A 25113-nucleotide genomic window follows, 5' to 3' on the forward strand; every position below is an offset into this window, starting at 1 on the left:
ACTACTCTGTTGAAAAATGGCAACACTTTGAAGTAGCACCAAAGCTTTAAGATCTCTCCAGCTGTCACCTGGAGACTGGCAACAGCTTGTCTGGAGTGTGGGCAGTATGGCATTGTATCTGTCTGAGGTCCCCCTCTTCCTCCTCCTCCTCAGATCCCACCCTCAGCAGGCTTCATCCCTAAAATATCCTGGAAGTTTCCAACCTGGAGTTGGCAACTTTCCTGGCAACCATCAGCCAACCTTAATTTGCCTGCCTGTCTTAAGTTTTACAACCCCCCCCCCCACAGCCTCTGCCTAGGGAGCAGCTGACATCATTCTCCTCTCCCCTATGAGGTATGTTATGCAACTGAAAATCCCAACTGCCTTGCGGGGGGGGGGTGAGCTTGAGGTGTGGAATGGAGTGTAGTCCATTCTGTTAAGCAGTGTATCGTATGTGATATTCAGTAGGCTATACCATGCATGGAAATTGTGGGATTTGTTTCTTTAATACGTTCCAGAAATATACAATAATTAGGAAAAAGGCCCATTATGGAAATAAATACAACAGACTCTAGAAGGAGGCTCTGGGCGGGTGCCCCGGCCTTGGACACTCAGTGTCAATTTGCTGTGTTGACCTCAGCAGGGTATAATGACACTGAGTCCACCATTTTCTCCAGAGGAACTGATCTCTGCTACCTAAAGAACAGTTGTAACTTTGAGTGATCTCCAGCCCTCACCTGGAGATTGGCAACGATGGTTCCCCAGAAGGGAGTAGTTGGTTTGGAGGGTGGAGTCTATGGCTTTTTACCTTTCCGAGGTCCCACGCCTCTTGAAACCTCACCCTCTCCAGGTTCCATCCCTCACATCTCCAGGAATTTCCCACCTGGAGTTGGCAACCTTATCTCCTTCCCAGCCAATCATCAACCTACCTTTATTTCCCCCTCACTCTTCAGCTTTCCACCCCCCACACACCTGCAGCCTCTCCCGTGCTCTGAAGCCCTGACTGCTACGTCACATTGGCTGTCATACGGGGGGCACCTCAGCAGCATATAAGGATACAGAGCCCACCATTTTCTCCAGGGGAACTGATCTCTGCCATCTGGAAAGCAGTTGTAATTCTGAGTGATCTCCAGCCCTCACCTGGAGATTGGACACATTTTACCTCAGAACAGAAAACTGTTTAGAATGTTAGAGGCAAAAGCCAATCAAGTTGCATATGCAAACGACCTCTGTGTTCCGAGGCAAAGGCCAATGAAGCTGCATATGCAAATAACCTCTGTGTTCTGACTAGCTATGTGGGGGAGAGGAACAGCAAAATGTTTAGAATGTTGGAGGCAGGACTCAGGCAAAGCAGCCATTGGATAGGGAGACCCTCTGAATGACAGATCAGAGAGCGAACTGATTTTGGAGCGTGTGGAATGTTCTAGAGAAGTGCCACCACCATTCGGCTTTTATTTATAAGGGAGATTTTGTCATATAAAATAACAGGTGTGCTAAAATGACTGGAGTTGTGTGATTCATCTTATCTGGATATCACAGATTATTCCAGAGTGATGTGTAAACCTGTTGAGGATCATTGCATACTTAAGCAACATTCAAGGAGAAGTTTCAAGGCACGATGAAAATGGGGGCAGGCAAAAGAAAGAAATAATAATCTATTAGTATTTTGGATAGGTAGACTATTTTGTAAATGTATCACATGAAAGAACATTCTATGATTAAGGGAGAAGAAGCTTGAAATTGTCACTTGTAGGTAATTTGGAATATTCTTGGATCATTCCTAGAAACAAACAGCCAGCCAATCTCTTAGATTTCCGAAAGACATTTCTAAACCTGTCAGATTACTCAAAATCAGACATTACTGTATGGAGTCCAGATGACTCAGGGTGTATAAAAAGATGCCAAGACTCTCAGAACAAAGTAATTGGCTCAAGTTCAAGTTGAACTGGAAGTGATCAAAAGATACTGGGTACAGTCCCTTGGAGAACATCTCATGCACGTTCCTCCTACAATTAACAAGAACTGTGTGAGGACACCAGTATTTGCTGTCAAGATCCAAATAAAATAGACTAGAGAGAGAATGCTGCAACTCCTGCCTTGTAAACAGATGTTCAGTGCATAAATTATAGATGTGCATGTATTATGCACAGCTATAGGAAATCATTGCTGAGAACAAGACACATAATATTGCTAAAATGTGGGGTTGGCAATCTCCCCCAGGAGGCAGTCCAGTGTCAGGTATCACCATGTCTATTTTGTGTCCCAAACAGTGCACTCTTATTTGTGGCATGAGTACTTTAATTGTGTCTGTTGGAGCTGCTATTAATTTTTGAAATGGCTCTTGGAAACTACAGTAAAGAGAGATTATGGCTGGCTTTTTCTAAAATAAAAAGGAGATTTACAGTGCCATGTTAAGCAAAGTTAGCACCTTGTAGGCCTGTTGACATAGTAGCATATAACTCCTGTTCAGGATGACTAATACTGCTACATGGATCTGAGGACAATACATTATTATTACTAAAACTCTTTCACCTATTCACGTATTTCTGCACAAGGAAATTTTATCTTTGGATACCCAATGTTTGTTTTTGATCTTCCTGTGCATATTATACCTCTATGTTGTACTTTGATGCAACCAGGGGAAACGGTATTTTTATATTAATTTATATAGTAACAATTTGTAATAACTGTTTCCCAATATAAAACAAACAATAACCATCCATACAAAAAATTCAATGCCAGCAATAGATTAACAGATTTGCAATTTAGTCTTCATTAACAAGAATGCTTTCACTTCCTTTTGAAAAGAAACCGTTTATTTACTTTATTTATAACCCGCCTTTCTCACTGAGTTTGGATTACATGGTATACAACAGGGGTCCCGAATGTGGTGCCTGTAGGTTGCCATGGCACCTGCCAACACCTATCCAGATGCTCGCCAAAGTGTTTTAGAAAGTGGGTGGGGTCGAAGGAGAGGCTCCCGTGAAGCAGGGCTTCTGACTGGCCATTGGAGATCTGATTGGCACACAGTATTGGTTTTATTATCTCTCACACTCTTGTTTCCTAGTCTTTTTTAAATTAATTATCTTGTTTTCTGTGCTTGGGCTTCCTCTGTGTGTTTGGCTTCAATTCCTATAGCAGCCATGATTGTGTGTACCACCCTGTGTTAGAATTCCAAAGGTGCCCACAGGCTCAAAGAGGTTGGGGACCCTGCTGTAAACATTCCAATCAAATAGCGTGAGACATCTAATAAGCAATGCAGCAGGACTAGGGTTACAAAAATAGAAACAATGCAAAAAAGATAGAGACAAGCTTTCTGTATGATCTACCGTATTTTACTGTCTCTGTAACGTTCCCTTGCCCATATTTTATCACACCATGTATTTTATTAATATGCCATTAAAGGTATTTGATTTGATTTGTATTAGACATAGTATGTCTAACAAAGCGGACCATGGAATTACAGAAGTAGAAAACAATAAAGAGCAGGATGGCACATACAATAAACTGATATTGCATACCATAGGCAGTGGCGTAGACTACAGTCCTAGGATGGTGTGCAAAATGTTCTTCTCTGCCACCCTTTTCACATTTATGCCTGTGATCTGAGGCCAAGTCAACCTTGGCAGGAGGTAATTATTCTGCATCATTGGGGCAGCTGTTGCTCCTGGTAGGTGCCAGTCTAGCATCCTCAAATTATGGTACCCTGTCCCATTGATCAGTCTTAACCGGTGGAAGTGTTCTTGTCACAAATGAGGCTTCCTCGGGTAGCTGGATCGCAGATGATATATGATTTTAAAAGTCAACATCAAAGTTCTTGAACTTGCTAACATGATTGTAAATTTAAGCTAGAATGAAATTTATTGTGGGTAAGAATGGTATAATTACTAATAGAATGAGCAAATTGTTCACTATTTATAAATTTATGGTAAAAAATAATTTGGGATTGGTATTTGCCCTAGGAAACCTTTAAAGAGCCCCATGATTAGAATAAATATGATGTTGAAAACAAGAGATGAACAGTTTAGCTGAGGGTGTACACTAATAAATTAAAAGGAATTTATAAAAACCTATTTTGGTATATAGAAGGGAATAGTCTAGCTGATTAGGTGTCTCAAAAGCAGAATGAATGTAATAAAAGGAAATTTGATATATAGATATATAGATAAGAAAAATGAGTAAAGACAAGAAAGTAAATAGGGTAGTAGTGAATTATTAAGACCAGAAAAATTTGAAAAGGAGCATGAGGAATATAAGGTGGAATCATAGTTGGTTAGTACAAGAATAGAGAGAATTTAAATACTGATTGTGTGCAACCAAATTGTTAGAAATGTGAGGTATTGATCTGGAAGATTATGGTGATTTATGTTTGTATGTCTATTAAGTGAAAAGTCAATAAAGAATTTTTTTTTTAAAGTTCTTGAACTTGCTGTCTGCTGTCCCCATGAGCATGATAAATAAAACCCTTCAACTTCAAACCTACAAAACATAAGTGTATGCTTGAGTGGTTAAGCGATCCTTTGTGTCTGAGATGGCTTTAACCAGTTTAGTGTTTAATTTAGTTTATTATTATGGTCTTGAGACCAACATACAGAGTAAGCATAATATGTGAGGAAGAGGGGAAAAAGTCATAATAGACAAAAATAGAAATCTGAATTTAAGAACTTTTAAAATGTGATTCCCGCAATCTGAGAATTAATGCACAGAACTCAGCAACTGAATGTTTAATCTCTGCATTCTTATCTGATAGGAGCCAGTGAAGCCTTTCTTTGTTTGTATTAATGTGCCCAGGTGTCCTATCAACTAATGGGGTAATAATTTTAAGACGAGCCTCCCTGTAAAATGGACAGCTGAAGAACATATGCTCTACCCATTCAACCTCGCTTAAAAGGCATGGACATAACCTTTCAGAGTAAGGGGTTTTGTTGTACCTGCCTTGAATAACTGCAGATGGGAGGGCAGAACATCTAGCTAGGGAAAATGCCCTTCTAGAATTCTTTCCCTTCACTGAAGTCAAATATATTGCTGGCTCAATGGTGCCTTTGAACCAGTTTAGTTTAGTGCTGAGAGTGTCAGACTAGGATCTGGGAAACCAGGTTCAAATCCCTACTCTGCCATGGAAGGTTGCTGAGTGACCTTGGGCCAGTGACAGGCTCTCAGCATAACTACCCTCACAAGGTTGTTATGAGGATAACAACAATGTAGGCTGTCCTTGGCCCCCATTGGGGAGAAGGGGTGTATAAATGAAGTAAAATACAGTAAATAAATTATTTTATTATTATTTCATTCAGTTTGATCCCGCTCACCCCCTTAGGGCTCTGAGTGGCTTACATGTTTCAATTAACACAAATCCTAGCCTAGGGGCACATACATATAGGGAAAGTGACAAGCCTACCAGGCACCCCTTTTGTAGCGGACCTTCGTTGTTATCTTTCTTGCGGGAGATAGTCCGGCGGCGTCCTCTCTGGCGCTGGTCTTTGAAGTTACGCCTTCTGTTCCCACCTTCCGGCTGTTGCGATTCTTTTTCCGGGCCTGGGCCACTCGCACTTCCGCACATGCTCGCTGCGGCCTCTGTCCAGATTAGGCTCCGGCCTGCTGCGACGCTCTGCCTCCGCGCTCGTTGGTCCGGCCTCATTCGCTTACTTTTTGCCTCGCCAGCCACCGCCATACTTCGCCGCCGCTCACCGCTGTCGCCGCTACACAAGGGACGGGTGCCCCCCCCCCTCTAATAGCAGGTACCCATTTGTCTATTCGCCCTTTAACAGGCTTTTGAGCCGCTGGTTGGGCAGGAACTGGGACATAGGGCCGAGAGCTCACCCCAGCCATGGTGGGGCTCGAACAGCCGGAGCTGTTCGGCCAGATGTTAATGCAGGCTTCACTTACCGCCTGTGCCACCGCTCCTTTATCACATGCTCCAGCTGTTCAAGCCCATAATTGATTATGGGTGCTTAACATCCATAAAGACTGGCAGGTGAAGCCCTGCATTGTAGCTTACAGGGCTGAAGATTACAAATGGGAGGTAAGTATGATACCTGTAATGCCTTTACCATCCTTCTTTCATTTACTGGATGGTTATACAGCATCACCTAAATATAATTTTGCTTAATCTGGAATGCTTTTCCCTTTTATTTTGTAATCAGTTAGAGTTGTTCTTTTTGTAGTTTGGTGCTAGAATATTGTAATGCTCTTTGGGCTATTTATACATGCATCCTTTGAAGTAGGCTTTTTATCTTGTGCATGTAGCATCCAGAAATCCAACTTGCACTAATTCTTCTTTAGAGCCTTGTGACCAATCTAAGGCTCCTTCCTTATACAACTCTCCATGAATTGAAGCATTGTTTTGTCTTTCTGGGCAAGAGAAAACCTTCTAATGAACTGTATCTCTGAAAACAGTACTAGAGACATTTCTGGTTCAGTTGCAGTTGGGTTTTTATTCTTAGAAGTGGTCATTTTAGTGTTTGTTTATGATAGATTCAAGTGGGTAGCCATGTTGGTGTGAAGCAGTAGAACAAAGTTAGAGTCCAGTGGCACCTTTAAGACCAAAGAAGTTTAATATTGGGTATAAGCTTTTGTGTACATGAACAATTCTTCAGTTTTGGTTGATGTTTCCTGTTCCTTGCATCTTTTGTGCATCTTCACATTGGCAGTCATGACCTATTCTAAGAGTTAGCAGATGTGCGAAGTGTATTTAGTGTCAGTGATGAACAATAGGATATGTTCCTGGCCAATATAAGTATTAAATTGTACTGGAATAAACTCTTTAGCTGTGCAACAGACGGTCCTTATGCATTTTTTATTGAATCATCTCTGCCTGCGTTGATTTGTTCTAGATGGAGCCTGAGAAAGCCTTGTTCCGTTTATCTTAATGAAGTTTAGTCACTCTCATTACATTTGTCTGTTATAAGGGTGTACAAAGAGGCCCATGGATTTCCACACCCTCACTCACCCTGAAAATCCTGTGTCAAATAATAATTCTGTGCCCTCAAGTCACAGCCAACTCATAGCAGCCCCAGGACCATTGGGGTTTCAAAGCAAGGGATGTTCAGAGGTGGTTTGTCATAGCACCCACAGTTTTCCTTGGTGGACTCCTATCCAAGAACTAACCATGGCTGGCCCTGCTTAGCTTCCAAGTTCTGATGAGCTCAGGCTAGTCAGGGCTATTCAGGTAAGCAAAGAGTGGGAATTGGGCAAAATTGCCTTCACTTGCTCTTGCATGAGTGTTGGAAGCCTCAAGGCTGAGTTTGCTGCGCTCACTCAAGAAGGAGGGGTCTAGCACACCATTAGTAAAAGACTGATGACCTCTGTGCTTGTTGTCATATTAGTCATGGGAGTCTGTCACTTCTATTTTGCAGAGGAAATAACTGTGCAGTGCTAAGCAGACAGTTACACCCACCTAAATCGGTTGAAATTGGTGGGCGTAACTCTGCTTATAAATGTGCTGTTAACTCTGTTTACAAAATGAACTGCACGGCTATGAGCTGTTCAGCAAATCCACTTGATCTGTAGCTATTCTGATTATTCCTTAGTTGATCTCCAGTGCTAATAGATGGTAGTGACTTCATGGAGAAGATTAACAGGTTGGTGCTAAGCACCCTTTTATAGCTAATGAGGTACTTGGGGGGCACTTACAGATGGATTATGGTATTAATCTCTCACACAAATTTTTGATTTTACACCAGTGTACTAAATTGATTCCTGTGTGTTACACATGGTCACTACTCTTATGCATTCCCAAACATGAGATTAATGTTATTTTTAGCTTGTTGAATCTGTGGTTGGAAGTATGTAATCCTGCTGTGCTAAATAAAAATAGTCAAAGACCATGCCAGTGACAGTAACAGAATTTTTTTAACTCTACTTTGTTTACTTGGTTGTTGTTTTTGGCAAAACTCTTACCCAATAATCCATTCTACAGTCTGCCCTAGCCAAGGGGCCAGAACAAAAGTTCACCAGGACCCAGGCTAGTAAATCACAGTAAAGAGTACGAGAGAGAGAGAGAAGAGAGTGGATTTATACCCTGCCCTTCACTACCCGAAGGCGTCTCAGAGCAGCTTACAATCCTTTTCCCTTTCCCTTCCCCTCCCAACAGACACCCTGTGAGGTAGGTGGGGCTGAGAGAGTTCTCTCGAGAACTGCCCTTGAGAGAGCAGCTCTGAAAGAATTTATGACTGACCCAAGGTCACACCAGCAGCTGCATGTGGAGGAGTGGGGAATCAAACTCAGTTCTCCCAGATTAGAGTCCCCACTCCTAACCACTACACCAAACTGGTAAGATGCAACACAATGCCGAGTGAAGAACTGATGAGCAAGTCTCCACAAATTCACTCACCAGGGAAGGTGTCCAGCTGCACACAGATCTCCTTTCTTACAAATTTCATGGAGGATATAGAAGAGAGGGTGATTCTATCGTGTCATGCTAAGCACCAGAAGTGCTTCTGTCCAAAACACAATAATCAAGAACCCTGGCATGTTCAAGGGAAGGGAAGGGCTGAAGGCAGCCACAGATATCATCTGAGCCCTGCAAGTTAGTTAAGCCATATGATACAACAGAAGAACACACTTTCATTTTTGAGCCAAAATACAGTAATATGTTAGATGATGGACATGAAATGAACCATCTCTCCACCTACCCAGCATTCCAACTCTTGTAGCAGCCTATGGTACCCAGAGGAATAGTGCACACAATTGTAAAAGCATTTGCCTCTTTTGCAGCCAACACTGACTGCTTAATAGTTTTATTTGTTTGTTTACTATGTTTATATCTCACCCTTCTATTTAAGTACTCCAGGAGGCATATGATGGTTGGCTCCTGTACAAAATCTCTGCTGATGGTAGGGATTTTTGTTGGTAGAGCAGGACTTCTCTGCCCCCCCCCTCACATACCACAGCCCCAAAATGCGCTCCAGTGCTCCTTCCGGGGGTCAGAAGACCCACTCAAGAACACTGTGGGAGGGAGTTGAAAGTCTGCCATGGGAGGGGTAATTTTCTCTGGATCCAGCCCAGTATTTAAAAGAATAAATCAAGAAATATTTATTTACTTATTTGGTTTATATCCCGCCCTGTCCCAAAAATGGGTTCAGGGCAGCTCACAACAATTAGGATCTAAGTAAACGATAATACCATACAATAAAACCAAGTTAAAACAGTCAAACAATAAAACAAGATGGCAGCAAAAATACAAAAAACTCCAGGGCAGTCCTTAATGCCTTCTGTAGGATGATTAGTTCAACGTATTTCTATGGACATTTCTGCAGACAGGGGGGGCTGAGATGGATTGGATGTCTGTCACCTCAGCTAGAGGCCTGGCAGAACAGCTCCATTTTGCAGGCCCTGCAGAACTATAACAAGTCCCACAGGTACCCGATCTCACATGGGAGCGTGTTCCACCAGGAAGTATGGCCCATTAGATACATTGGAAATTCTGAGTAAGCCTACATAGGATTGTGTTGTAAACTGAGATAAACTCTCTTGTCAGCTAGGCTATTGACGAAAATTTTGTTTAAAGAAACTAAAATTGGGTGGTAATTCAGTTAAGCATAGTCATTGACGTTTCTGTAAAACTCTCCTGTAGTAAGATCAGCAGATGGTTTTCTTCAAAAGTATCCCAGCTGTTTGGGATAGCAACCAAGCAAAATCTAGGGAAAAAAAATAAATGTAATAGGATCGGATCCTGTGAACTAGTTCCATGCCTACTAGATAGTCTCTGCCATAGAACACGCTTCCTCTTACACTAGCATTTCTGTTTGCACAAGATCAATAGTTTTCAGAAAGCCATTGTACAAATGGAAGTGCTAGCGCAACAGTAAGTACGTTCCATAGCACGCATGGAGCTTCTTCATAGGATCCAAGCCCTGAACTTTTGCAAACACCATGTTGTTACAGGACTGACCGACAGTGCAAATCCTATGCAGAGCTGATTTGAATGGATTTAGGGGTCTACTGGTAGCAGGAGCTCCTTTGCATATTAGGCCACACACCCCTAATGTAGCCAATCCTCCAAGAGCTTACAGAGCTCTTCTTACTGGGGCTATTAGTACCTGCTATGTTGCAAGTTCTTAATTACAGAATGCAGTGATTTTGTCCTGGTCCTCTTTTCTCTCGGTGTCTGATGAGTTAGGCTGAACCCCACATGGAGCTCCACTCGCTGATTCTTAACTACCCTGTCCTGCGGTAGCTCCCGTGTACTCTGTGAAAGCAGTTTGTGAGGGTCAGGAAGAGGTGAGCTACAGCAGGAAAAGGCAATTAGCCAAAAGCAGTCCCTTCCCAGTAAAAGCAGGGTTCTCTTTACACTGGGAGCAGCTTAAGATTGAATTGAATTTCAGAACGTTTTCCTTTCTGCAAGGACAAATTAGAAATTTGTCATAATACACTTATGTACCAAACTGAGCTCAGTGCCCCTTTCAGGAACGCAGATGATGGCTGGTGCATTTAACCTCTGAATTCCAAGGCAGATAAACCACACACTCTGCTTCTCACTTGCGGTTTGCTTTTACTGAGCCTAGTGGGGCAAAAGCAGCTTGGGGATTGCTTTTTTCAGTAAAAAAGAATAGGTTCAAGTGTACTTCCCACACTATTCTCCTTTGGTAGGCTAGACCAGAGCATGCTGGCTTCCATTTTGACACTCTCTGGCTCTTTCTGCATTTGTTACCTTAGTTTCCTTACTACATTTTCATTATTGTTCATGTTTTATACATGTTTTTAGTTTGCTAAACACTGCAGTTGTATTTACTGTAGTTTTCTGTTTTTTCCCCCCTAGTTACAATTACCTCTACTGGAGAAAAAGGTAGGAATCTCTCCCTGTGTATATAAAATATAGTTTAAAACTTGTATTTGTTTTTGTTTTTCTACCTGTCTAGGGAGTATATCTGAATCTTAAACTCATGTTGCTAAATTGTTTGCACAATCTTATGTTCTAGGATTTCATGAAAGTAGATTTTTCAAAATGTAACTGTGCAAAACTTCCCCCTTTCCATCATTTCTTTATACCACTTATATCCTGCATGTATTTCATTTCTTGCTGATCTCTCCCTTTGTTCCCCCCTGCCTGTTTTCAAGAACTGCAAAGAGTCATTGCTCATTCTTTCTACCTGTTACAATCCTATAATATTGGAATGTGAGAATTAAGTTGCATAGTTGTGATATATTTTAAAGGGTGCAATACAGGATCAGTAAAAGGGATCAGTTTAGCTCACTAGACATGCATTTGAGAAGCTGATTAATGAAATATATCCCAAGGGAATTGAATGGGCACACCTTTGGCCATTGGTAAATTGGCAACGTAAATCTTCGTAATTGCTGCTATTTTATGTGAGATATGAGAACATGATCTGTTGGTTTTTGCAGCAGAGGGTTTCTGCTGGAAACTGTCCACCTGCACTGCCTCCTTGTTCAGTATGTTGTTGCCCGATTATGAGAAATCAGGGGGAAATTATTCCATTTAGAAAATTGCTACCAGGGTCCTCATAAGGTGGCTATTGAAATGTACCCATTTTCATTGAAGGTCTATAACTGATCACTGATGTGGAGCAGCAGAAGTTCTGTCTAATTTGTTTGCCTTTCTCTTTAGAATGTCAACCTTTCTCTAGTTATTGCTGTTGCATGAGTTCCAAACTGCTTCAAACATGTTTCTCTACAAAACTTAACAGGTTGAATCCAGCAATCCCATCAGCAGGAGGTGCTTCTGGGCACAGATCTTCCCTGCCCGCCCCTCGCCCCAGCAGTCCTTTCCAACCCTGTGAAAGTTTGTTCCTGGAGTCGAGACCTGCATGAAGTAATAGTCACACAGGTTGGGAGGCTGCTGTGGAGAGGAGGAAAGGAATCCAATTGCCTCTTCTGTCAGTACCTCTTCTGCTGAGGAAAAGGAGGCAGGGAGCATCCCTCTCCTCACAGCAGTTCACAGTCCATATACTTCAGGCAGGTCCTGTGACCCCAGGATTAAACTTTCCCAGAGCCAGAAACGGGTGCTGGGGCAGAGGGAGAAATTGGGGAAGATCTGCAGTACTTGTGCAGTCTTACACCTGTTCTTTGTGGGTCTAATTTGTCATGGTTTCCCTAAAAATCCTGGGAACTCTAGTTTGCTGAGAATGGTCTCACTGACAATGAGATCCCAAGTCCCCCAATCAGTTTTACAAATTCTAGGGTAATCACTTACTGTAAACTAACTCTGTGGTGTGAATATGCTCCAAGTGTTCTAATTACTTCCTCTTTAGTAGTGCCTTTATTATACTAGTTGGGAACGTTGCCAGAGTGCATTTCTTACTAAGAAGCTATCCGTATTCACAGTATACTGTTCTCACTACACCACAGCCCTAATTTTGCCACTTGCAGTTGTTTTCCATCCTTCTTTGTGATTTCTGTTGTTTTGGTCATTTTCAGAAGTTAGTCTCTGGTTTTTGTTATTGGAGACTTTACTTCTTTCAGACCCTGGCATTCAGAATGTGTGTTTGACAATTAACTCTGAATTTAGGTTGGACTCCAAAAACTCTACTTTGGTGGACCCCCCCCTTTTTTTAAAAGGGCAGTTGTTGGATTTTGGAGGTTAGTCCAGCAAGGCAGGGCCCTGCAGGGTTCCTTTCCTTCTGGTGAGCTCCTCAGCAGGCCTCAGATAGTCACAGGGGAGGGGGGTGCGACCGCACCCTAGTCCCTCTCCCCTGCGAGCTCCAGGATGCTTTCCCATTGTCTCTGGGCTGTGAGGGGGGTGCGACCGCACCCTAGTCCCTCTCCCCTGCGAGCTCCAGGATGCTTTCCCATGGTCTCTGGGCTGTGACGGTGCTCTTCCTCCCTGGCTGTCACTGTCCCGTGTTTTAAAGTCCCTCCTCCAGGCTGGAGCCTCCCCAGACACACCAATCCTCCCTCCTTGGGACTGGGTTGCCGCAACTGGCACTTCCCCCATCCATTAGGATGTTAATGCTCTGGCCCTGCCTCTTTCTACCACCCTTTGATTTTGCCATGCTGGGGCAATCTGGCATTTCCCACCACCCTGGGAGGGTCTCCCATCATCAGTCCTGCTTGTGGTAAGAGCAGGGGAGGGGAAGCCACCCCTGGACAGAAATTTCCTATAAATTAGCATTTGTAGTTTTTATCACTCGATGATAGTGTGTGCAGGCAGCTCCTAGAGCAGATGGAATTCCTGTAATGCTTCTATAAGCTTAATAGTATATCTTCTTAAACATTCTTCCTTTTCAGCTTGAAAAAGTAGGACAACAGTTTCTCTTTCATATGAGAAGACAACAGAAAAAAATAACATTAGACATTCATGCTAGAAAAAGTGCCTCTTGACACCATGCAATCATTTATCTTCTCCTCCCACCTCACATCAGTTGGTGATAGAAAGTACAGTCTGTAATTATCTCTAAGATTTGATGTGCATTGCGGCAGCTCTTGAATCTTGAGAGAATAACAATCCTGCTTCATTAGCTTCCTAATTAGGTTAAATCGGACACGTGTCTTCAGAAAACCAGGTTGAACTAGCCTAGCAGAGGAACAGCAAGACAGATGACTAAGACCAAAAGCAAGTAGCTGAACTTGGCAGTCTTGTAAATTAGGTTGAGTAGGGAGCTCTTCGCCAAGGCACAAGCTTAGTGCTGCTCTGGGACCCATCAATCCACTGCACTGATGCAAGTACCAAGGCACAAGCTTATTGCTGCTCTGGGGCATGACCCATCAATCCACTGCACTGATGCAAGTCTCCCATGCCTGCACAGGGTTTTGGACCCTGAGATTTTGGCACAACACAATCCAGAGGCTGTGCCATAGTCACTAATGCTGCCCTGTTCTGACTAGGAATGATTATAGCTGCTGCAACTGGCCGCAACCTCTGAAGCATAGGGCTGCCAGATTTGCTAGAGGTCAGCCACCTAAGACAGTTCCAGGAATGTGTTTGTTGGGTGTGTGTATGTGTGTTTCATCAGTGCAGGACAAACCATGGTTGTGATCCATGGTGTGTAGCCCCTTTTACATTGATGTGTGTTTGCTAGGAAGAAAATGCATGACAATGATGGCTTAACAATGCAATCCTAAACAGAATTACACCCTTCCAAGCCCATTGATTTTGCTCTGTTTATGATTACTTTATTCCTCTGCTCAGGATTGTAGTGTAAAAGACATCAATGCAAATCTTCATCTAATTATGGCTTGATAGTACCAGTTGTAATAATAATAAACCAGATGTACAATCATGTTACTGTATTCTGCTTAGCACTAGTGCTTAAATGTGAATTGTTGTTGTTGCTGCTGCTGCATTCAGATGGAAAATGTCTTCAAGCTGGTGGAAGTCTGCGGTCTTTTCTTTTGTTCTAACATTAAATATGATATCCATGCCTTTTATGATTATTATTTCGGAACACATGGCTTCTTCATACTGATAGTCCCTAACTGCTGAAGTTATTTTCTTAAACATAAGTTGCCTATGACTATTAAAATCATAGAATCATAGAGTTGGAAGTGATTTCCAGGGACATAATCCAACCCCCTGCACAATGCAGGAAATTCACAAATACCTCCCCCCCACACACCTCCAGTGACCCCTGCCCTATGCCCAGAAAAGGGGAGGACCCTCCAGGATCCCTGGCCAAATTGGCCTGGAGAAAAATTGCTTCCTAGCCCCAAAGCGATCAGCATTTCCCTGGGTGTAGTGGTTAAGTGTGCGGACTCTAATCTGGGAAAACCGGGTTTGATTCCCCACTCCTCCACTTGCACCTGCTGATGTTACCTTGGGTCAGTCACAAGCTCTGGCACAGCTGTCCTTGAAAAAGAGCAGTTTGTGTCAGAGTTCTCTCAGCCCCACCCACCTCACAGGGTGACTGTTGTGGGGTGGGGAAGGGAAAGGAGTTTGTAAGCCGCTCTGGGACTCCAAGTGAAGGGCAGGATATAAATCCAATCTCTTATCTTCTTCTTCTTCTGGGTGTGTAAGAAAGGGCCACGAGAACTAAGCACTGAGGCAACCCTCCCTGCCCTCCCTCTCATGATCTGCCTGAGTTCACAGAATCAGCATTGCTGTCAGGTGGCCATCCAGCCTCTGTTTGAAGACCTCCAAAGAAAGAGAGCCCACCACCTCCCAAGGAAGCCTGTTCCACTGAGGAACAGCTCAAACTGTCAGGAGGTTCTTCCTAATGTTTAGTCAAAAACTCTTCTGATTTAATTTCAACCCGTTGGTTCTGGTCCGACCTTCTGGAGCAACAGAAAACAACTCCACACCATCCTCCCTATGACAGCCCTTCAAGTACTTGAAGATGGTTATCTTATCACGTCTCAGTCTTCTCCTCTCTAGGCTACTCAGAGAGCACCTATAAACACATTCTTTAACATAAACTATACAAATAGTGTAGATTCCACAGTGCTATTTATACCACAACCCAGATCCTATTTCATTGTTTATTGAATGTCCCATCTTGTTGATTGTATTGACTCTGTGTAATCTACCTTGGGGCCCAGCAAGAAAGGTGGACTATAAATAGCATACATAAGTATATACAGAAATACTATAGCACTCATTTCTCCTTTTGCCAAATATAATTAGCAAGGTAGGTTGCTTCAGTCAGCAAGCAACTATTTTGTGCCTGAGAAGTAGTTTTAATGGAGGAGTTGTTTCAATTTGAAAACCTCCTGGTCATCTCTGATGCAGTCATTAGATGCTAGTTTCTCTCTTGGGCACACTGACTTTTCAGTGTAGATGGCCCCCTCTCATGTAGCCGGTGCAGATATACTGAGGATTTGTGTACAATGAGTCTCATCCCTCTTCTAAATTTATAGTCAGGTTATGGAACTGTCTGTTAACATGTGCTTTCCTTCTCTGCTAGAAGTAAATAGGAGCCTTTCATCTCTGTAAGAGATGAAATACCTGAAATGGTAGCAAAACTTGTCTCTTTGAATGGAAGATCAGAGGCAAATTGACACTGAGAAGACTCTGTCTGGCCATCCTTTTTTGATCTTTTCATATTGACAGTGATGCAAACAGATTGGAGAGAGATTTCAAAGGAAAACACGTGACAAGAAAGTTAGAAATGTGTGCAAGAAAACAGAAGGAAGCGGGCATATTAGGTTAGAAGCAGATCACAGATGCAACTGTGCAGTCTTTAGCAATCACAAGGGAACCAGAAGGGAAGGGGAGAAACAGGCTTAGCAGAGCACCTAAGAACTGCACTTGTAGCAAAACAGATTGAACTAGGGCAGTGGTGGCAAACCTATGGCACAGGTGCGAGAGGTGGCACTCAGGGCTCTTTCTGTAGGCACGCATGCCATCGCCCCAGCCAGGCCCAGACCATCATTAAAGTGTCGAATTCTCTGCCAAATAATTTTAAGTAAATGAAAGAATTTGGGATTGCTTTCCTTACTTTGTTTGGATCATCTTAAGTTAATATATGAGTTGTTTTTTCTAAAGTAAAACCTCAGTATTCAGGTTAAATTGCCATGTTGGCACTTTGCGATAAATAAGTGGGTTTTGGGTCACAGTTTGGGCACTCGGTCTCTAAAAGGTTCGCCATCACTGAACTAGAGTGTCATAAACAATGTCCCGAATGAAGGAGCTGTTAGCTTATGCATATCTGTGAAGGTTGTAAAACATGTTAAAGATATTAGAACCTTTAAATCAGGATGGGTTGATTTTTAAACCCTCCGGGTTTCCGATTTGCATGCAGGTTAGACTTTCTTTTTAAAAAGTGCACAGTAATCTTGATTTGCTGCTGAATAGAGCCATTATACCATACAGAAGGGTGTGTGTGTAATTTTTAAACTATGTTAGATAATTTTACATTGTACAGTTTCCTATTAAATCCTGATAAAACATGCCGAATCAGATCACAGTCTGTTTTTGGCATCAGATAATGCTCCAGTTCTAATTTTTCTAGAAAACCCACATCACTGCATATGTCTGATGGAGGTACCTACCTACCAATCTACACACACATACCATAGATTAACAGTGTTTTGAAATATAACCTCTGTGTGTCCCCTCCCTCTTGTACCTGTGAACCAAATAACCCAGATTTCATGAAAGCAAGGATTAATAGCTGTGCAGAGAAAAGCCCCTTCCCTTGTGGGATAGAACATACATTAGGTTGATATTCATAATTTGAGAAATTACCAAATTACAAAACACAGGGGGCATGTATTAGATATACCAGATCATCTAGGTGGGCTCAGTGGATGATTCTGATGCAAAAAAAGAGTAGTAATTCTTGGAGCAGGAACTGAGCCCCAATAGTTATGATGTCATATCAGTTCCATACACCCTTTATCAGGCCCTCAGTAATAAATATAACGCCTACAAGGCACATTGTTTACATAAGAGAGTAAACCTTAACTCAGTGGCTCAATTCAGGTATCCTGCCAAACCATGGTGTTTATTGACTAATGCAGCTCAAACCTAGTGTGAGCTTCCAAACAGTGTGGCCTCTTGAGTTTTAGAGCTTCTTCTCTACTTTTGTGTTCTGCCTGCTCAGTGTTCCCATCTCAAGGTGCAGTGGCTTCTGAAGGCAGAATATTGGGTTGGACTCAGCCTAAATTGGCAGTTTCTGTTGATTTCCCCCCTTCCTGCTGCAGACTCTGCCCATGCAATTCCTTGGGGGTTCCTGTCTCCCCGGAACAGCTTCTTGCAGAGATCAATGGGCTGCAGTGGGAGGTAGGAAAGTTCCGTTCTGCTGTTGGGAAATTCAGTCTGGATCCATTAGCCATAACTTGTTAATTCAGACATCACGCCAAACCACAGCTAGCACAAAACCATCATTTGCAAGCCTACTTAAAGTAATGACTCATTATCCTGTTAGTTAGCTAGCTACAAACAATGATTTATCAATTTGTAAACCCCATCACACTGTCATTAATTGTAACAGTATATGGCTTGGTGTGATGTCTGAATGAAATGAAGTGTGTTCAGTATAGGTTGCCAGTTATGGGTTGAAAATTTTCTGGAAATTGGGGGGGCAGAGCCTGGGAAGGGAAGGTAGCTCAGTAGGGATACGATGCCATAGTCCACCCACAGAAGCTGCCATTTTTTCCTCCAGGGGAATCGATTTCTGTAGTCTAGAGATCACTTGTAATTGTGGGAGAACTCCAGGCCCCATCTGGAAGCTGGCAACCTTAGATACTGCATCATGGATTCATTCTTAAGTGATTATAAATATAGATTTTGCTTGTACTGTATTAAGTTTTGATAGAATTTACAGCATTTTTAAATAGTCTGCCATTACACCTGATTTTTTTAAAAAAAAACTGACTTCAAATATGAATAATATTTTCAATCTGCCTTTCTTAAAATCCTTTCAGTTCTGATTACCCAATACTTTATTAATCAAAAGTGGCCACAGTAGCATAATTGTGGTAATCGATTTCATTGATATGTTAAAGCAGACTTACTTGTGTTTTGCATCCTAAGCCATTGCATTTTTGGTTTATTGTTTTTGCTCTTTTTTAGCTGTACTCACTGAAACCTTATTTGTATTTTATTTTTATTGCAGTTGTCTACCTTGTGATTTTTCATCTGTCGTTTGTCATGTTTGTGTGGTCCTATTGGAAGACAATTTTTACATCTCCCGCCTCCCCTTCCAATGAGGTAAATGTCAACATTGGCGAAATTACACCACCTTTGCTATTGAACCACTTTTGCTGCTGATGCTTGCTTTAAAAGTACAATATCGCTTAATTTTTTTGTTCCCCTTCAGTAACTAATGTAGTATACAGCTTGTGTGCAAGTTACCAGATTATGTTCTAAAGCTACCGTATTACTTTGGTTTGCTATGATTTCATTAATTTGAATGTGAATTATTCCGATAGTCCAGGTGAAGTAATCTGATAATACAACATTCAGGTATAAGAGTTTGAAATGCAGTCCTGTTGTTTAAATTTATAACCCTGTCCTCTGACTCAGCTCATACTTATTTCTGTAAACCTCTGTATTTTAATGATTTTGCATTACGATTAGAACCTAGACCCGTACTTGCTTGGGAGCTGCTTTTGTTGTGAGCAGACTGCCTAAAACACCCCAACAGCAAACAAATGCCATAATTTTGTTACTTCCCTGAGTTCCTTGGAATAAAGGTAGGATGCTGGGAAAGATTGAAGGTCAAAGAAGACGGGGACGGCAAGGGATGAGATGGTTAGACAGTGTCATAGATGCAACGAACATGAAATTGAGCCAACTTCAGAGGACGGCGGAAGACAGGAAGGCCTGGCATGATCTGGTCCATGGGGTCGCGAAGAGTCGGACTCGACTGTGCGACTGAACAACAACAAAAACATGTACTAAAATAAATACAAGCAATCTGTGTGTTCAGAGTTAGCACAGGATCACTGCCGTTTTGTGCCGAGCAGGGTGGACTGTATTTACCCATCCCAACATGCTAAATAATCAACATGCAGAATGACCCAGGATCACATTATTTGGAAATAATACTGCAACTCCTAGACGAAATTAAATCTTTCTTATTTATTAAAGGCATATTTATGCTGCCTATCCACCCAGCTTGGGGTTCCTCAAGGTGGTGAGCAATCAACACCATTAAAACAAGCTTTTAAAAAGTAAAAACAATTAAAAGCAACAATTAAAAATTCACGTAAATGAGAAGGGAGGTCTGTGAGGGAATGCCATGTGAAATGGATAAAACTTCACTGCTAGTGGAAGACAGTGATAGAGAAGGACAGGCGAATCTCCCTTTCTTGAAAAAGTAGCATATTAAACGTGGCTTTTGTGAGAGAGGCAACTGTAACATGTTTACTGTAGCTGTAGCATGTTTTTGAAAAATACTGCTGTCTTTTTAGGGATTCAGCACAACATAGGTTCTTTCACACAGTAGGGGAGGGCTGGTTTTTCTGTCACTGAAAAGTTGGGCTGTAGCAGACTTTATCAGCTGAAAATGTTTGTGGTTCATTTAAATTATTTAATCGCAGAAGAAGGTAGTAGGAATGGAAGAATATTGACTAGCCAAGATTACGTGTTGAACATATGAAACTGCCTTATACTGACTCAGACCCTTGGTCCATCGAAGATAATATCGTATATTCAGACTAGTAGTGGCTCTCCAGGGTCTGTGGTGGAGGTTTTTCACATCACCTCTTCCTTTAAACTGGTGATGCTGGGGATTGAACCTGGGACCTTTTGCATGCCAAGCAGAGGCTCTGCTTCTGAGTCAAGGCCTAACCCATACAATCTGTGCTTCCAAAAAACAATTGTACCTTGTATCCATGCAGTTATGTGATAATTTAGTGGCTTTCAGCCCTCATTTCAGTTCAAGCAGCACTTTGGGATAGAGTCCTGCAACAAGTCATGTAGCTCTGCTCTGTTCAGTCAATTGCAGCCTGGATGGGAAACTGCTTTTTAATACCCCCATCACACAGGATGTCTTCCATCTCCAAGTGAGAATAAGGCACTGGACTTATTAGGATTGTTCCTACCACTTGGATCTTATGTAGGGCAATCCTGCCTTGCTCACAGTTCCTAGGGAGCCAGTTTCTGTGATTGGATCTGAATTTCTTGGATTAATACCTGACTGGCATCTACTAGTAATCTCTATATGTTTTTATCTTTATGAATCTTGATAGAAAAATGCAGTTGAAGTGTAATTTTTTGAAAGGATATAAATTTAAGCAGAAGCCTTGTGGTACTTTTTTGATTAAAGAACAAAATACATTTTTGTGGCACCTTAAAGACTTTTTATTCTTGGATAAACTTTTCTCCCTGCTTTGATTATTCTATTTCTTACAACTTTGTATTAGAACAAATTTGTCAACAAGGTGGTTATCAAATGGCAAATGTAAACTTTCCTAATGTAGTAGAATATATTTTCAGTTTATTGAAAATGCAGTTCTTGTGTAATGTGGCATTCTGTAACTGAAGTGCCACAGTAATAAAAAACAAAATCCCAGCAGGTGGTCTTGGATTGCAGCACCACATCTTGTAATAACGACAGACAATTGGTATTGTGTGAAGCCTTGGAAGGGACAAAATAGAGCTGTTTTCTCCAGTTTACTTAGAAACCATTCTGGAGGTTGCCTGACATAGTCTTAGTTTTTCTTGGTTCGTAGGTTGCTGTTTCTTTTACCATAATATAGATATTGTTGGGCAGAACATTCTATACTCAGAGGTAGCTAAAAGCAGTATATTGCAGCATTAGCCATTTTATTTTAATCAGTATCTTCTGGTTGTCATTTAATATTTTCAGTGGTCGAGCTTTCTCTTCTTGTGGATGACTTATTCTGTACTCAGAGGTAGCTAAAAGCAGTATATTGCAGCATTAGCCATTTTATTTTAATCAGTATCTTCTGGTTGTCATTTAATATTTTCAGTGGTCGAGCTTTCTCTTCTTGTGGATGACTTTGTTTGCTCTCAGTCTTACAAACGAGTTGATAGAAAACACTTGCCCTGGAGTAGCAGCCAGAATATTCACATGATGTTCTTTTTACTTGAGGCAATATGTTCAGTAAAGTAAATTATATTGCTACAATAAAGCAGTTACAGATCAAGCATTCACAATTACAGCAGCTTGTTTTGTCTTCCTGGGCATGTTTTGTTGCTTTATATGAACTATGAGAGCAGCTACTCTTACTTCATTTTAATAACCATCCCATCACCTTTGCCTCTAATAGTAGACAATAATAAAAATTAGCAAGTGTCTCTTTTTTCCCCCTGTCATGAAGATAAATTACAATGAAAGCGTTGCCTGCTACTCGTTTGAGCAAAGAATTAAAAAAATGTGTTGATCTGCTAATAAGGCTGGTTCTGAAGACCACTGTATCCATGTTATGAGTCAGATGCAGTTGTTGCATATTGTGCTGATGTTCCCTGTATCATTATAGATGGTAGTGTACAAAGACACACATAAATGGTATTTAAATAGGTGAATATCACTGCCTGATGACCTTTGATTAATTAAACCACACCTAGGGTTGACCATAAGTGGCAAAATGGAATACTTTTATTTTGAGAGAGAAATTTTAAAGGGAAGCTTTGACTGACCGCTTCCTCTTTCAGGGCAGCAACACACATTATGTGTGATTGCTGCATACACACTTTTGGTATACTGTTGTTTCCCTGTGGATGGCGTACACACACGACATTCAAAAAGAGTTGTTTATCAGTTACTGGATAGCAATAAGTGTGAATAATCTCACTTAGCTGCTAAAATAACAGGTAATTTGGAATGGTCAGTCCCCTCCCCCACATCCTTTTAATGGCAAATGGGAAGTTACTATTTCTGCTGAAAAGGTGGGAGGGATTTGGTGGGAAGACACACACTCTTGGGATTCTTTCAGCTGTTCTCACTGCAGAACAGGTCCTGGGGAATGGCAGTTGGCCTCAAAGGACATGTCTCCTGCTTCCCCTGAAGAGGAAGATAAAATATCCAGTTGCCTGTTAAACTCCCAGCCCGGGTCAGCTGAAGGCCTGCGCCTGCGCCATGCTCTGTGCTCCCTGTGTTTCCTAGCTGTTAGCCGAACTGCTTTATCTACAGCAGCTGGCAGACTAAATTTATATCTGGATTCTTGCCCGTGTATACCAAGGTCCAGTCCACTCCAAGGGTTCGCCAGTGAAAGAGTCGAGACTAGTAGTTCCAAAATAATCTGTCTTTTACTTAAGAATATATATATAAATCGCATACACACAAATCAGATTCACACACACAATCAAGCAAGTTCCTCAGAAATACAGAATTAAAAATAGTCACTTTAGAAATCACAGGTAGGGTGATTGTGAGCAATACTTATCTGTCCTGAAGCTTGTCCGTCTCAATGAAGAATGAGGGGTCAGAATATTAGAATACTAGGGATTTTAACACACAGCTAGAAACCAGCCAGCATGTGTGGATCTCCAGGCTGCAGACCAAGAGATCAAGTAGGAACAAAGGATTTTTGGTATAGGAAGCTGGGCATGAGAGGCGTTTAAAGGCAGACAGGGGGTGTTGGGGGGAAGGTGGCTAGCAAAGCGCTAGGCAACTGGACCTCACCTTTTATAGGTGGATCTTTGGGTGGGTGGCAACTGAGCCAACCTGTGGACCCACCTACCTGTAAGTCCGTCCCAAAACTAACTTCATTGGTTGGGTGCAGTGAGGGGTGGCAACCTAAAGGGTTTGGCCAATATTGTAACTCTAGATCTTACTCAAGGGATGGCATCTGGTGAAGTGTGAAAGTTTGGTGTCAAGGAACCTCCTTGATGTGTAGATGAAGCTTGGCCTTTCCCAGGTAATCAAAGAGCATCTGGCAGGAAACTGTCAATTCAGATGTTAAGCAGAGATGTGTAATACATGTCTTTCAGCAGTTCATGAGTGGGGGCTGCTTTCAAACAAGTTGTTGTTTGCTGTCCATAATGGCGATTTGTGCTTCTTCCCTCAGGCTAGTAGCTGTGTATTTGAAACCTCGTTAACATGTAATGCAGGCACCATCTATGTGTATCTCACAACAGGTGATTTGTGCAGCTTTCCTTGAGCCTATGGGTGTATGTGGGCACAGTCCATGTAGTGTGTGGCAGCAAATATAAATCCATAAAGCAAATATCAGTCTCCTTCATAACATAGCAGTGTATGCACAGAACCCCATCCTTACCAATGCTGAGAGGTGGTTCCAATCCCCAGTATTTTTCTGCAAGAGGTCTCTAACATTGGTCGTGGCACTTTCCTCCCACCCCTCCACTTCTGGCTCTAATTAGGTCCAAACAAGCCATCACACATCACACAGGAGTGCATATACAGCAGTTTAAGTGACAACCATAAAGTGTAGTGACAAACCAGGACTGTGAACAATTACATGTCTGGCTCCTAGAAGACAGGTTTCAATCAGAATTGTTTGCCTCTCTTTCTCTCTTTCGTATGTATATCTCGTGTTGTCCTGGAAACTAGATAAGAGGAAGCAGTGAAAGCACAAGCTGTGTGGGGCAGAATCAAGTGTTTGTATGCCACTCCCAGGGAATAGGTGGAGGAAGCATCAGTAATGCTGAAACCCTACCTATGGTCCCTAGCTGTAGTTTTTCCTTAGGGCTTATCTAATTCCAAATGCATCTATACCCCACCCCTCCTCTTCAAAAACTGCTTGCTGTATGTAAATGGCTGGTGGGAAAGGTATTCTTTTAAAAGATATATATGGGGCAGTTCTAATGATCTTTTTAAACAAGTCAGGTTTTGCTATGTTTCGGTGTCTCAGCTGTGTGCTGTTCAATGTACTTTATGATTGTGCATTGCTTAAACTGGTTTTTAGCATATTAATCCTTCTGCCCTCTTCTTCAGTTCTGTTTATCCAAATCTGATAAAGAGCAATATGAAAAGGAAGAAAGACCAGAATCTCAACAGGAAATCCTGAGAAAAGCTGCAAAAGACCTTCCCATTTATACCACAACAGCATCAAGAGGTCAGCCTGTAAACAGTCCCATCATTGCCAAAAGTTTTTTAAGACCACAGTGACGCATGACACTTGACTGTGTTGAACCATCACGTTCTTCTGTCTGGTTTTAGCCTGTCTCTCTACAAACAGCCCATAGATAAATTCTCTAAAATGAAACCAACTACGATTTGTTATGGACATTAATTGTATTGTCAAGTTACAGCTGCGTTTTATCTATAGAGCACCATGCATGGGCAGACAGTATTCCTATTGTGGCAATTCAGCTGATGTTAGTCCTATATTATATTAATGTTCAGTATGTCAGATGTGTGTCTTGCATTCCTATTTACTTCTCACCTAAATATCTTGCATTAACTGTTAACCATCTTTATAGTCTGCCATGCATGTGATGAATCAATCTATTATCAGAGCTCCTTATTTCACAGTTTACCTGTTAAGCATTAAGATTCCTCAGTCATTTTAACATTTTAAGATATGATGAAACCTATTATGCAAAGCAGAGCATCTCTGAACTTACAAGCACGTATTTAATACCTTGATTTTTAAAATGTTTGATACAGCTATAAGATACTGTGATAGATGCCAACTAATCAAGCCTGATCGATGTCACCACTGCTCTGCCTGTGACCTGTAAGTACCTATTAGCTCTAGAGCAGAAGATACTTGTGTTGATTGAATGTTTCTGAGGGTATTCAGTAGCAAGGACATTATTTTTTCCTGATACAAGGTTGTTATCTAGTTGTTACACAAATACAGTTTAGTTTGCTTCACAGGGCATTAAACATGATTTATCACTACTCACAGTTGAGTGCCTTA

General features: G+C 41.8%; 1 protein-coding gene across 1 annotated transcript in view; it reads left to right on the top strand.

Moving 5' to 3' along the window:
* Positions 1 to 25113, top strand: part of ZDHHC20 (zinc finger, DHHC-type containing 20) — a 65927-nt gene that overhangs the window by 13425 nt on the left and 27389 nt on the right. Inside the window, exons 2-5 of the mRNA XM_015417049.1 lie at positions 10736 to 10762; positions 18432 to 18526; positions 24183 to 24303; positions 24858 to 24927. Coding sequence (XP_015272535.1) covers positions 18467 to 18526; positions 24183 to 24303; positions 24858 to 24927 — 251 coding nt within the window. The 5' untranslated portion in view covers positions 10736 to 10762; positions 18432 to 18466. The remainder of the gene's footprint in view (positions 1 to 10735; positions 10763 to 18431; positions 18527 to 24182; positions 24304 to 24857; positions 24928 to 25113) is intronic.

Source organism: Gekko japonicus, unplaced genomic scaffold (assembly GCF_001447785.1).
Source record: "Gekko japonicus isolate JY-2015 unplaced genomic scaffold, Gekko_japonicus_V1.1 scaffold685, whole genome shotgun sequence".
In the NCBI taxonomy this organism is placed as follows: domain Eukaryota; kingdom Metazoa; phylum Chordata; class Lepidosauria; order Squamata; family Gekkonidae; genus Gekko; species Gekko japonicus.